Below are 12635 nucleotides of genomic sequence, written 5' to 3'. Positions count from 1 at the left end.
AGGGCTGCACCTGCGGCATATAGAAGTTCTCAGGCCAGGGGTCTAATCAGAGCTAGCTGCAGCTGCCAGCCTACACCTCAGCTCACGGCAATGCCTGACTGATACTTAACCCGCAGAGCAAGGCCAGCGATCGAACCGCATCCTCATGGATACTAGTCTGGTTTGCTACTGCTGAGCCACAATGGGAACGCACATTTATTTTTTTAAATAAAGTAGGGAGGTGATGGAGACAGAACTTCGTTTTGTCTTTTTTTTTTTTTTTTTTCCCTGTCTTTTGCCTTTTCTAGGGCTGCTCCCCCGGCATATGGAAGTTCCCAGACTAGGGGTCTAATCGAGCTGTAGCCACTGGCCTATGCCAGAGCCACAGTAACTTAGGATCTGAGCCGCGTCTGCAACCTACACCACAGCTCATGGCAACACTGGATCCTTAACCCACTGAGTGAGGCCAGGGACCGAACCCGCAACCTCATGGTTCCTGGTCGGATTCATTAACCACTGAGCCACAACAGGAACTCCTGATTTTGTCTTTTTTTCCTAATTAAGATTCCTGATTGTAGACAGCTCAAGAAGACTGACACAAATGATTAATAATTAACCTAATTTTCTAATTTTTCTCTTTCAGCTCTATTCTTGGCAATAGCATAGTCTGATAAAGCACCATTGTTAACCACTGATTAAGATCCTTGAATATGCCTCATCCTTCTAAGCAGTCTCTGGGAGGAAAAAGAGTGATACCAGGAAAGAACTGCCACTGTAAATACTAACATTTTGGAAGTCAGATATTCTGGGTGGGATTCTAAATTCTGGCTTTATCAGAGAAGACAGGTAATCACAGCATACTGCAGCTGAAACTTGGAATGGTCTGAGTAACTAAATGTTCCATTTAACTCGTGATTAATAGAGAACTTTTTGTGTTATTATTATTATTTAAAGTCTGTAGCTCCAGCATTGCCTCATTATGAAAAAGGTAGTTTAATAAGCACACACAAGGAATAAGACCTGGACTAAAAGACTGAGTTGGATTCCAGTTTATGTATAAGTGAAGACATTTTAAAAATTATGTTCCTTCCTTCCATGGATCTTTGCCTCTTTTCTAAAATATCATCGTGCTAGCTATTTTAATTACATTTCTATTTCTTTTTTAAAATTTTAATTATTTTATTTTATTTTTATGGCTGCATCTTTGGCATATGAAAATTTCCAGGCCAGGAACTGAATCAGAGCCATAGCTGCAACTTATGCTGCATCTGCAGCAATGCCTGATCCTTTAACCAACTGTGTCCAGCTGGAGACCAAACCCAGGCCTCTACAGCAGCCTGAGCTGCTGCAGTCAGATTCTTAACCCACTGTGCCACAGTGGGAATCCACATTTCTATTTCTAAAGAAAGAGAAAAATTAGCACTTCTATATTTTTTTGTGGCCAAAGTATGATTCATTATATACTACATGCATAAGTGGAAAAAAATAGTGATATACTTCAATTGTACAAAATATTCCTTTGCCAAGTGAAGAGACTGCCAAAGATAGGAGATTCTCTTTGTATGAATAATGACAGGTAGTCTCAAAAGGCGGCTCTAGACTTGGAATAAATTTTAGAACTAGAAAACTAATGGATACATTTAAGCAGCAATATTTATAATATATAAAAAGATGACCATCTATAAAAAATTCTGTTGATGCAGACATCAAAGAATAGCTCTGCTTTCAGTTCATCTAATGTATATTCCAACACCACACGTTCATGTCCTCCCTCTGCTACTCCTCATTGCCTCAAATCCCAGTCAAAGTGGTGACAAAGGAATACTACTGATTGATGCTAAAATTAATTTTAAGAACTTTTTTTTTTGCCTTTTAGGGCCACACTCATGGTATATGGAAATACCCAGGCTAGGGGTCAAATTGGAGCCACAGCTGCAGCTGCACCACAGCCACAGCAACGCAGGATCTGAGCCTCATCTGCGACCTACACCACAGCTCACAGCAACTCTGGATCCTTAACCCACTGAACAAGGCCAGGGATCAAATCCATATCCTCATGTATCTCAGTCGGGTTCATTAACCTCAGAGCCACAAAGGGAACTCCCAAGAAGATAACTTTTTTTTTAAATGTTTTACTATAATTGATTTACAAAGTTCTGTCAATTTCTTCTATATGGCAAAGTGACCCAGTTATACATACATACATTCTTTTTCTCACATTATCTTCTATCATGGTCTGTCTCAGGAGATTGGATGTAGTTCACTGGGCTATACAACAGGACCTCATTGCTTATCCATTCTAAATGTCATAGTTTACATCTACTAATCCCAAACTCCCAGTCCATCCCACTCCCTCCCCTTCCTTTGGCAACCATAAGAAAACATTGTTATATTCTTGGCATAGCTTTAAATTTTGAGACCCCCAATTAAAACTTCAGAAAGCTTTCTTTATCCACTCCTCTGTTTTGTTCAGAGTGAAATATTTAAATGTCTACCAACAAGATGAGGTATTCCTTCCTTCATAGTTCCTTAAATAATGGAAAGGGACAATCTGGCTGTGCTGGTTTTATGTTTACAATGCATTTTATCAACAGGAGCATGCACACACATACATGCAAACATACATGCATGCACATTATTTCTACACTTTCTGATAAGGCCATGAAACTGTGCTTTATAAATCAGCCACATTTTCTTACCTTTTACAGATATTGAAGCTATGATTTCAGCAGAACCAAAGACATTTTCCCCTTGGCAAACGTACTTTCCCTCATCTGATTTAGAAGCATTTAGGATCCGCAGACTCCCGTCTGGAAGAATAGCTATTCTGAAAATTATTAAAAAGGTTTTTTTTTTCCCCCTGTTTTACAGCATATCAGCTAAGTGGTAAGAAACTCTGATGAAATCTGAAACCACTTCCAAGGTAATAATAAATAAGATAAAGGATCACTGTGAAAATACGTAGTGATAGTAGAAATGTTTTGCCCTTCAAGAAATTATGCAATAAACCCACTTAATATCTTGTTAGATTTAAAAGGGTTAAGGAGTTACAAGTTATTTTTCTTTTGACACTTTTATGACAATGAATTTTAAAACTTGTGGAAAAAAGGTGACCCTGAATTTGGTTATTAAAACTTATACTATAGTATCACCCAGCAATATTTTAATATTAAGCTTGGGTATTTCACCTCAAACCATGAGTGACCTCAAAAATCAAACATAAAAAGAAACAGCATAAAAACACACAGAAGGACAAGTATAGAACACAAAATTAATTGCATATGGCCTCAAGATGATTTATGGTAGTTTTTCTACAGTGTAGCCCATGCAGCAAGGGCATGAAAATGAAACCTGATACCTGAAACCTGGGCTGCTCACACTGCACTTTTTAAACATAAAAATGTGAAGTCTGAGTTTGCATTTGAGCTTTTTGGAGAACTTTGTTAAAAGCAGACATTGAGACGTCTATGGAGGTGAAAAATTAAAGTGTTATTAAAAATTTTTAGAAGTTCAGTGAAAATGAGGTTGACATTCAGGATTACCATATTCTCTTGTATATTCATCATTCCAGAACTATGCGGATTTCAAATTTAATTAGAATTTTTGTTCTTAGGCTCCTCAAATATAACCTATTATTTCACCAGTGTGTCAACCTACTGAAGCAATCTGAGACATAATAGAAATGGCTGTTATGGCTTTATTTGATATGCTACTAGAATTTAGATTGACTTTTTTTAGGAAGGAAGAAGTAACAGTTTATTCTGATTTTGGTAGAAAACCAGTGATCCCATTGAACTTAAAACCCTAAAATTGGATCCTCCTAGTCCTGAAAAGAATAGTTTATTTCATGGCAACATGATAATATTAAAATATTAATGTTATAGGCTTCAAGTCCCCTTCAAGGAGCTTAAACCCAAAAGCCTCTGGCCGTGTCTTATTGTAATGCCCCTTCCTTCACCTTGACCAGCCTGAGCTGCTTACTCCCACTAGAGAAGGAATGTCGCTCATTCCTCACCTTGTCTCTATATAACCCGTTCCCCATGCAAATAAGGTATCTTGCCCAAGACCAATGAGAAGATCAAATATGCTCCATACAATATCAAACAACACACAGCGCTCATGCACCTCATGGGGGATGGGGCAGGAGAGGTTGGGTCTCCACTCAGGTCTGCACTATGGGATATAAAGACAATTGCAGAGTGAGTCAGGCCCTCTTTTTAACCTGTGCACTTGTGAGTTCTCTCTCTCTCTCAAAAAGTACTGTTGTTTCAATAAATTTGTAAAGCATCCACTGTTCTAATGCTTTGCCAGGGCGGGACAGGGACCAAGGAAACTGTGACTCTATCATAAGACACAAGAATAATGGCTAAATCTGTTTAGTCAACATCCTTTACATTATTTTAAAATGTGTATTAAATTTTGCAAATCAGTCTAGAACTGACAGCTATGGACAGCATTAAGATTTTTACAACTATATTAGACTCAACGCTGCTGAATATTGCTTATTAATTTGTATTTAAATTTTGCCATCAACAAAGAAACCACTTTAAAAACATCATGATCTTTTCAGTATGAACCAAATTTGATTTACGATGTGTGAGAAGGGAGACAAATTTAGAAGCAAGCCAAACTAGGCATAGAGAATTTGACTGCAGCTTATGTCTAGGAAGGATAATAATGAGACATTTGGAAAACACAGTGCTCTTTAAAGTTATATAATCTATTCAAGATGGTCAATAAAAAATTCTGTTCATTTTTAGATACTGGTGTTTCCATAAAAATGGAATAAAGTGTATTTATTCCATTTCATCCTGATGATACACATGCTATAAAAAGATATATCTGAAAGCAAAAATTATACTTTTTATAAACAAGTAGGCATTCTCTTGTGAGAATGACAAACTTCATTGAAATACAGCTAAATTACTACAATTTGTGCAGATTATAAATATCTTGAAAATGTCTAGATTTTACTAACTGGTGTAAATTCTAATCTAGCAAGTGAGAAGTTTGGCTTAAAAATTTACCTCCTTTAAAGAAATACATGTATCTTAGATTCTGGCAGTATTTCAGCTCTTGATTTAAGATACATCTTTTCTTACTGACAGGAGGCAATATATTATATTCTCCTTTTAAAGACAGTTTATGAATGCTCCTGTACTTTAGGCCACTGAGCCACTTGGAGTATGAGGAATTTTGAATTCCAGGATGATTTTTATACTTCAAATGGCATTGTCCTTTAACCAAAAGCCGTCTACTGATTCAAATTGCAAATCCTTATCAGATAAGCTATTTTTTAATTTAGAAAAGAAGAAATATGCCACAAGTGCAGCCCTAAAAAAAAAAAAAAAAGAAAGAAAAGAAATACAATAAACAATGAATGCAATTGACATTATAATGTGTGGCTATTGCAAACATAAATATGTAGATAATTGAATACTGAATTAATATTTCTTTGCAATATCCAGCCTCTTTATTTATCTTCTCCCCTATGCTATTACTATGTGACTCCTACATTTGGAATCTTCAGATTTAGAGATTAATTCTTCTGAGATGTCCTTGAACGTGGAGTGAGGTGGTAAGGTGAAGGTCTGTTGTGGACAAGGGGAAACTTGAGAAATGCAAACCAACATTCAGCACTCAGTATCAAAAAAATAATTATCCTATTCTGGTCTCTAAACTTCTCCAGGAGTTCTGCCTAGACCTTGAGGTGTCATGGTTCTTATCTAGCCCTTAATTATTGGCTCTCTGCCTTGGTAACCTACTCTGCACCATACTTTACCTAGGAAGGCAGTGTGCTTATGCATCAGACAATATAACCTAGATTTTCTTAAGTGCTTATCTGTATACCTGCAGCTTTAATATACAGAGCTCATGCTCTGACTTCCTGATTCTGGCATCATATCATAGTGGATATCATATCATAGAATTACTCATTACTAATTAAGATGATGTGCTTTAAATTATAGAGGGTTGGGCTCAAATCGTTGGTGTTGAGTAATGTTAATCTCTTTCCTCATATGCAAAATGGTCATAATTATATCTAACTTGTTCTTTAAAAGTATTAACTTAAAAATGTATGTAAATTACTGTATTTTTGTGGTGTGTGTGGACATTTGTTGAAAATCTACTCAAAAACTGAAATAAAATTTGTGACAAATTTTAAAAAAGAAAAAGTAAGAGCATGCTAGAGAAAGTTCTCACTATGAAAATCTTAACTATTTCGGGTGTTTGATGAATCTTTTGTGAGGAAAGTATTGAGCTGAGAACTGAGGGATGAGAGTTAACTAGGCAAAGTGTGGGAAAGCAGAGGGAATGAGATTTGCCTCTGCAGTGATGGGAAAGATCACAAAACTTTGGAGAACCAAATGGCCAATTATGATGGCAGATGTAAAGGGGGAGCAGGAAGTGGCCTGAGGTGAGACTGGAAAGATAGATAGATAGAGAGCAAGATCATGCAGGATCTGGTATGCTAAGAAAACAATCTGATCTTTGTTTTAGGGCAATTTTTTTCAACAGCTTCATTAATGTATAATGGGCTTATAATAAGCTCACATATTTAAAGTGTACACTTTGAAAACTTCTTACTATAGATGCAGTCATGAAACCATTAGCACTGTGGGTATTACCTAGAAAGCTGCTATGAACATTTGTATATATATTTTTATGGATACATGCCTTTTTTTTGCTTCTGTATTTATTTTGGATAAATACTTAGACCTGCAATGACTACATCATCTGGTTTATGTTCAGTGCTTAACTTTTTAAGAAGCTGCCATACTGTTTCAACATGTTTGTACCACTTTACATTTCTAGCAGCCCTGTGTGACAGTTATTACAAAACTTGATATGCTCAATTTTTAAATTTTAGCTATTATCATAAGTAGATACTAGAATCTCATTGCTGTTTTAGGTTCCATTTCCCTAATGACTAAGATGTCGAGCAGCTTTACATTTGCTTATTTTCCATCAGTGTATCTTCTTGGGTGAAGAGAGTGTTTGAATATTTTACCAGTTTTTTTGAGTTGTTATTGAGGTTTGAGGTCTTTTTATATTCTAGATATAACTCATTTTGCAGGTATGAGATTAGAAAATATTTTTGAACAGATTCTGGCATGCCTTAGCATTTTTCCAACAGTAGAAGTTCTTGGTTGATGAAGTCCAATTTAATTTATGCTTTTATTATTTGTACTAAGCAATGTTTACCTAACCAAAGATCACAAAATTTTTCTGTTTTCTTTTAGAAATTTTATAGTTTTAAGCTTCATGTTTATTTCTATGATTCATTTTGAGTTACTTTTTGTTTACACTATGAAGTGTAAATCTGTTTATTTATTTAGTGTATGATTAGCCAGTTGTTCCATGCTATCATTTGGAAAAGACTTTCTTTTCTCCATGGCCTTTTCATCATTGTCAGAAATCAACTGGCCATATATTTGTAGGTCAACCACTTAACTCTCTTTGCTGTTCCCTTGATCTACTTATCTATCTTCATGCCAAAACCACACTGTCTTGATTACTATAGCATTATGATATATCTTAAAGTCAGGTAAGTTGGTTAATTCCTTCTACTTTGCTCTTTTTCAAAGCTGTTTTATATCTTTGCATTTGCATATGAATTTTGCAATTAGCTCGTCAATTTTGAAAAGCTGACTATGATTTCAATTGGAATTTCAGTGAAACCACAGCTCAATTTGTAGAAAAATTAACATGTTAATAATACTGCTTTACAATCCACGAAGATGAACATGATGCATCTCATTTTATTTAGGTTTTTAAAATTCCTCTAAGCAATATTTTGTAGTTATCAGTCAACAGGTTTTAGATATCTTTTGTCAGATTTATCCTTGTATTTTTGATGCTAGAGTACTATTTTAAATTAATCAATGTATTTATTTATATGAAGTATTTTGACAATTATAGAGAATCGTGCAGTTTTAAGAAATAATACAGAGAGAGCCTCTGTAAACTTTTTTCAGTATCTCCAATGGTAACATTTTGAAAAATTAGAGTATAATAATACATCCAGGATATTGATATTAATTCAATCCATTAATCATATTTAGATATTCCCGGTTTTAAATTATTCATTTGTGTGTGTTTTAAGTTCTAAACAATGTTTTCATTTTGTGTTCGTGTATCCACCACCACAGTCAAGATACTGAACATTTCTAACACCACAAAACTCGCCTTTCCTTTCACAGCCATATCTACCTTCATCCCATACCACCACCAGCATCTCTACCCCCTAGTTCCTCATTCCTGGTAACCACTACTTTGCCCTCTGTTTATAGTTTTTTCCTTTCAAAAGTGTTACATAAACGAAATCTTATAATATGTAACTATTGGGAACTGGCTTTTTCACTCTTTCAGCTTAATTCCCTGGAGATTCATCCAAATTGTTGTGTGTATCAGTAGTTTATTTCTTTTTATTGCTGACCAATATTCCATGATATATACATACCACAGTTTGTTTAACCATTCCTCTAATGAAGGACACCTGGGCTGATTCTAATTTTTGATATTATTACAAATAAAATTCTATGATCACTCCTGTACAGGCTTGTGCATGAACATCTTTCATTTGGGATAAATGCCCAAGAGTATAACCGATCAGTCATATAGTAGTTGCAGATATAGTTTTATAAGAAACTGCCAACCCATTTTCCAGAATGTATCATTTTGCATTCATACTATGAATGAATAAATGAATGAATGATCCACTTTGTCCATATCCTCGCTAGCACTGGGTGTTGTTACTTTTTTTTTGGTCTTTTCGTCTTTTTTTTTTTTTTTTTTTTTGTCGTTGTTGTTGCTATTTCTTGGGCCGCTCCTGCGGCATATGGAGGTTCCCAGGCTAGGGGTTGAATCGGAGCTGTAGCCACTGGCCTACACCAGAGCCACAGCAACGCAGGATCCTAGCCGCGTCTGCAACCTACACCACAGCTCACGGCAACGCCGGATCGTTAACCCACTGAGCATAGGGCAGGGATCGAACCCGCAACCTCATGGTTCCTAGTCGGATTCGTTAACCACTGCGCCACGACGGGAACTCCGGTCTTTTCGTCTTTTTAGGGTTGCACCCGCGGCATATGGAGGTTCCTAGGCTAGGGGTATAATCGGCGCTGTTGCTGCCGGCCTACACCACAGCCACAGCAATGCCAGATCCGAGCTGCAACTGCAACCTACACCACAGCTGATGGCAACGCCAGATCCTGAACCCACTGAGCAAGGCCAGGGATCGAACCTGCAACCTCATGGTTCCTAGTAGGATTGTTTCTGCTGCGCCATGATGGGAACTCCCGTGTGTTACTTTTTTAAAAGCCATTTTGTTAGGTATATATTAATGTCTCCTTGTGGTTTTAGCTTGCATTTCTCTGATGGTTAATGATATATATATATATATATATATATAAATGATACTTAGTTTGAAGGGACTTTTTTTTGTTTCTGTTCCTGCCTCAAGATGTCCATGGCCCTAGCACCATTTATGAAAAAGCTATCCTTTCTTTACTGAATTGAATTTTCCTTTTGTCACAAGGTAATTGAGTATATTTGCATGCATCTGTTTCAGTAGTCTATATGTCTGTCCCTCAACCAATACCACATTATCATAGCTATGTAATAATCCTTAATATTGGAAGAGTAATTCCTCTCACTTTATTCTTCTTTGTCAAGAATTTTGCATTTCTGTTCTTAAGAGATATTGATGTATAATTTTACTTTCTTTTAATAATTTTGTCTGGTTTTGTTTTCAGAGTATTTCTGGTATTGTAGAGAGAACTGGGAAGTATCCCTCTTCTTCAAATCTCTAAATTTGTGCAAATCATTATTCCTTAAATTTTTGATAGAATTTTTCTGTAAAGGTATCAAGCCCTGGAGTTTTCTTTGTGTGAAGATTTTAAACTATAAATTAAAAATTTTAAACAGATATGGGGCATTCAGATTATCTGCTTAAAAAAACTTAAAGAAACTTAAAAGTCTACCTATACCTTGGTAGTGAAATGATCATCCTTTTAATAGGAAAAACAAATATACATATAATTATAATTAAAGGAGATAGTTCTAATGGAGACATGCTTTTCTGGAGAAAATGATATCTAAGCTGAGGCCTGAAAGAGGTAGGAATTAGGGCAGTGAATGGCTGGAAGCAAGAGACAGAGTGAGGTGTGTCAGTCTGATTTATCAACTGCTTATTGAATAGCTTCTGTATTTTAGGCACTGCAGAATGCTTCTGGGATACAGTGAGGAATAAACTCCAGTTCCTATCCCTACGAACTACAAGGATACAAGGATCTATTAGAGGGAACAACAGATAAGTAAGCAAGAAATTAACATTCAATGTATCAAATTCTGGAAAAGAAGCAGCACAGGAAACTAATTGGAGTACATGGAGTGGCAGCATACCATCCTGGGGAATGAGTGCATGTTAAGGAAGGCATTACAGAGGAAGTGACATTTCACCTGAGGGCTGAAAATTAGTGAGTCTTATCCTTATTCTGGCTTGTGAAGGGGATAAGTAAATGATTTATTGATAGTCTCTTGGTTCTTTTTTCTAATTGCTTTTCTGAATTCTAGTCTTTCACTCAAATTGTACATTGTTTCTGGATTTAACCTCCAAAATCACAGCTCACTCTTTGCCTGACATTTTCATGGCTCTCTCTGGCCTATAAAATAACATACTTACTCCTTACTGTTCACCAGATCTCCCACCCTGTGCTATGCAGGTCTCCAAATTCTTTGTAACACATTTCAATATGTGTGTTTTATTTAATTTGTAAATTACATATATGGCATACACATGGATTGCTATACTAATTATACTAAGTATACTGTAAACATACAATAATTAGAAATTATAAGTATATGTAAATCAAATGTTACTTCATTTTCTCCTTTCCTTATTCCCAGCCCCTAGTGGACATGTCCGAATCGCTCTCTGTTTGGAGACCATTGCTCCATCATTTAAGACCCTGTACCCCTTGGCTAGACTCCTATTTATCATGGCTCAAATATGTTATTTACCTGAACTCCTTAATCCTCTTTAATTAGGATTATTCTTGCCTTCCTTTTTCACTTCCTCAGAAGCAAAATAGCATTTGTCATATTTTTTTCTTAGCATATGATTGCTTATGTGTTTTATTGAGCAGTACAGTTTCAGTATGTTCAATGCGCGTAAGACTTGAAAACTGAAAAAAACACCAACTATTGCTTCAAATAATCAAAAACTACAGTGTTGAAAATAATACAATGGAATATTGTAACAATTAGTAAAATCCAATTTATCTCTTCTATTGATATGTAAGAGTTACCATCATCACAATATAATAAAATTTAACAATTATATTAACACTTTCTATGATATAGTTATAAAATTACTTCTCAATATTCTGTGACAAAAAGTACATTTTATATAATCTATAGGTGAATTTGCGATATTTGATAAGACCTGGGATGTAAACTTTAAAAAATAAGAGACCCCAGGACCTACAAAGGTCTTAAAACATTTCTGCTAATGATAAACATTTACTGATCACTTTTTATGTGTCAGGCATCATACCAACTTTCCACATCTTATTTCACATAAGGCTTCGAACCACTATGTGAGTTGAGTATTGTTCGCCTCATTTACTAATAAGAAAACAATGGTACTTACTATTTATTACTTCTTTTAGGCTATTCAGCAAGTGGCAGTGCCTTGATTTCAGCCAGGATCTTTGATTTGTTATTTGTTTGCCTTTCAGCATCTTTCTGACTCATTTTTAACCTCTTTAACTTATTGTCTTCATAAACTCCACAATAGCTGGTATTCAATAAATGGGGACAGAAATAAACTGGACATATTCTGAGTTATCTTACAGATCAAGAAACTGATGAACAGAACAATCAAATCACTTTTTAAAAAAATGGTATAATTCCCTTGTGGTGCAGCAAATTACAGATCCAGATTGTCAGTGCAGCAGCTTGGGCTGGTGCTGTGGCATGGGTTCAATCTCTTGGCCAGGGAACTTCCACATTCTGTGTGTATGGCCAAAAAAATTAATAAAAAACAAAATGACATACACTTGGTTTTGATAATATTTATTATGCCCCTACTATCTTCCAGGCCCTATAAAAAAAAAAAGCACTTAATCCTGTTTAATTCTTATAAAGACTCCAGGGTATATTTTTACATTCATTTGATAAAGGAAAAGGAAGAAAATGTAGCACAGAGGATTGAAATAACTATAAAGATTTTCAAGTACGTCTGGTGGATTTCAAAATTTTTACTGCACTTTCAGGTACTATACATTGGTCCAAAGTAAATATCAAAAGAAAGCTTTGCATAAGATCACACACTTAGTGACAGCTCTGACCTTCGATAGAAGCTGACAGAAGTGGAAACTCAAGGGCAATGAGAGAAGACACATGTTTCCCATAGATAATGAAAAAGAGAAATTCACACTCCTTAACTTGATCAGTAAGATTTTTAAAAAGCTAAAGGCAATATGCACTCAAGGAGGGCTGTGCTGTCACCATGCTCTTCCCTTTAGATACAGTTTCACTCGAAGGAAGAAGTGAAGAGACCCAGAAAGACATGTATGACAGGCTTTAGAATGCGGGAGGGAAAGCTTCAGTGCAGAAGTTATGTTAATTAATGGACCTTATCTCTGGCT

General features: G+C 35.7%; 1 protein-coding gene across 2 annotated transcripts in view; it reads right to left on the bottom strand.

Moving 5' to 3' along the window:
• Positions 1 to 12635, bottom strand: part of CNTN5 (contactin 5) — a 1210258-nt gene that overhangs the window by 143316 nt on the left and 1054307 nt on the right. For both annotated transcript variants that reach the window (XM_003129801.6, XM_021102337.1), the window contains exon 14: positions 2679 to 2806. In XM_003129801.6, coding sequence (XP_003129849.3) covers positions 2679 to 2806 — 128 coding nt within the window. The remainder of the gene's footprint in view (positions 1 to 2678; positions 2807 to 12635) is intronic.

The sequence above is a fragment of the Sus scrofa genome, chromosome 9 (assembly GCF_000003025.6).
Source record: "Sus scrofa isolate TJ Tabasco breed Duroc chromosome 9, Sscrofa11.1, whole genome shotgun sequence".
Classification (NCBI taxonomy): domain Eukaryota; kingdom Metazoa; phylum Chordata; class Mammalia; order Artiodactyla; family Suidae; genus Sus; species Sus scrofa.
This window is presented reverse-complemented; position numbering and strand designations above follow the sequence as displayed.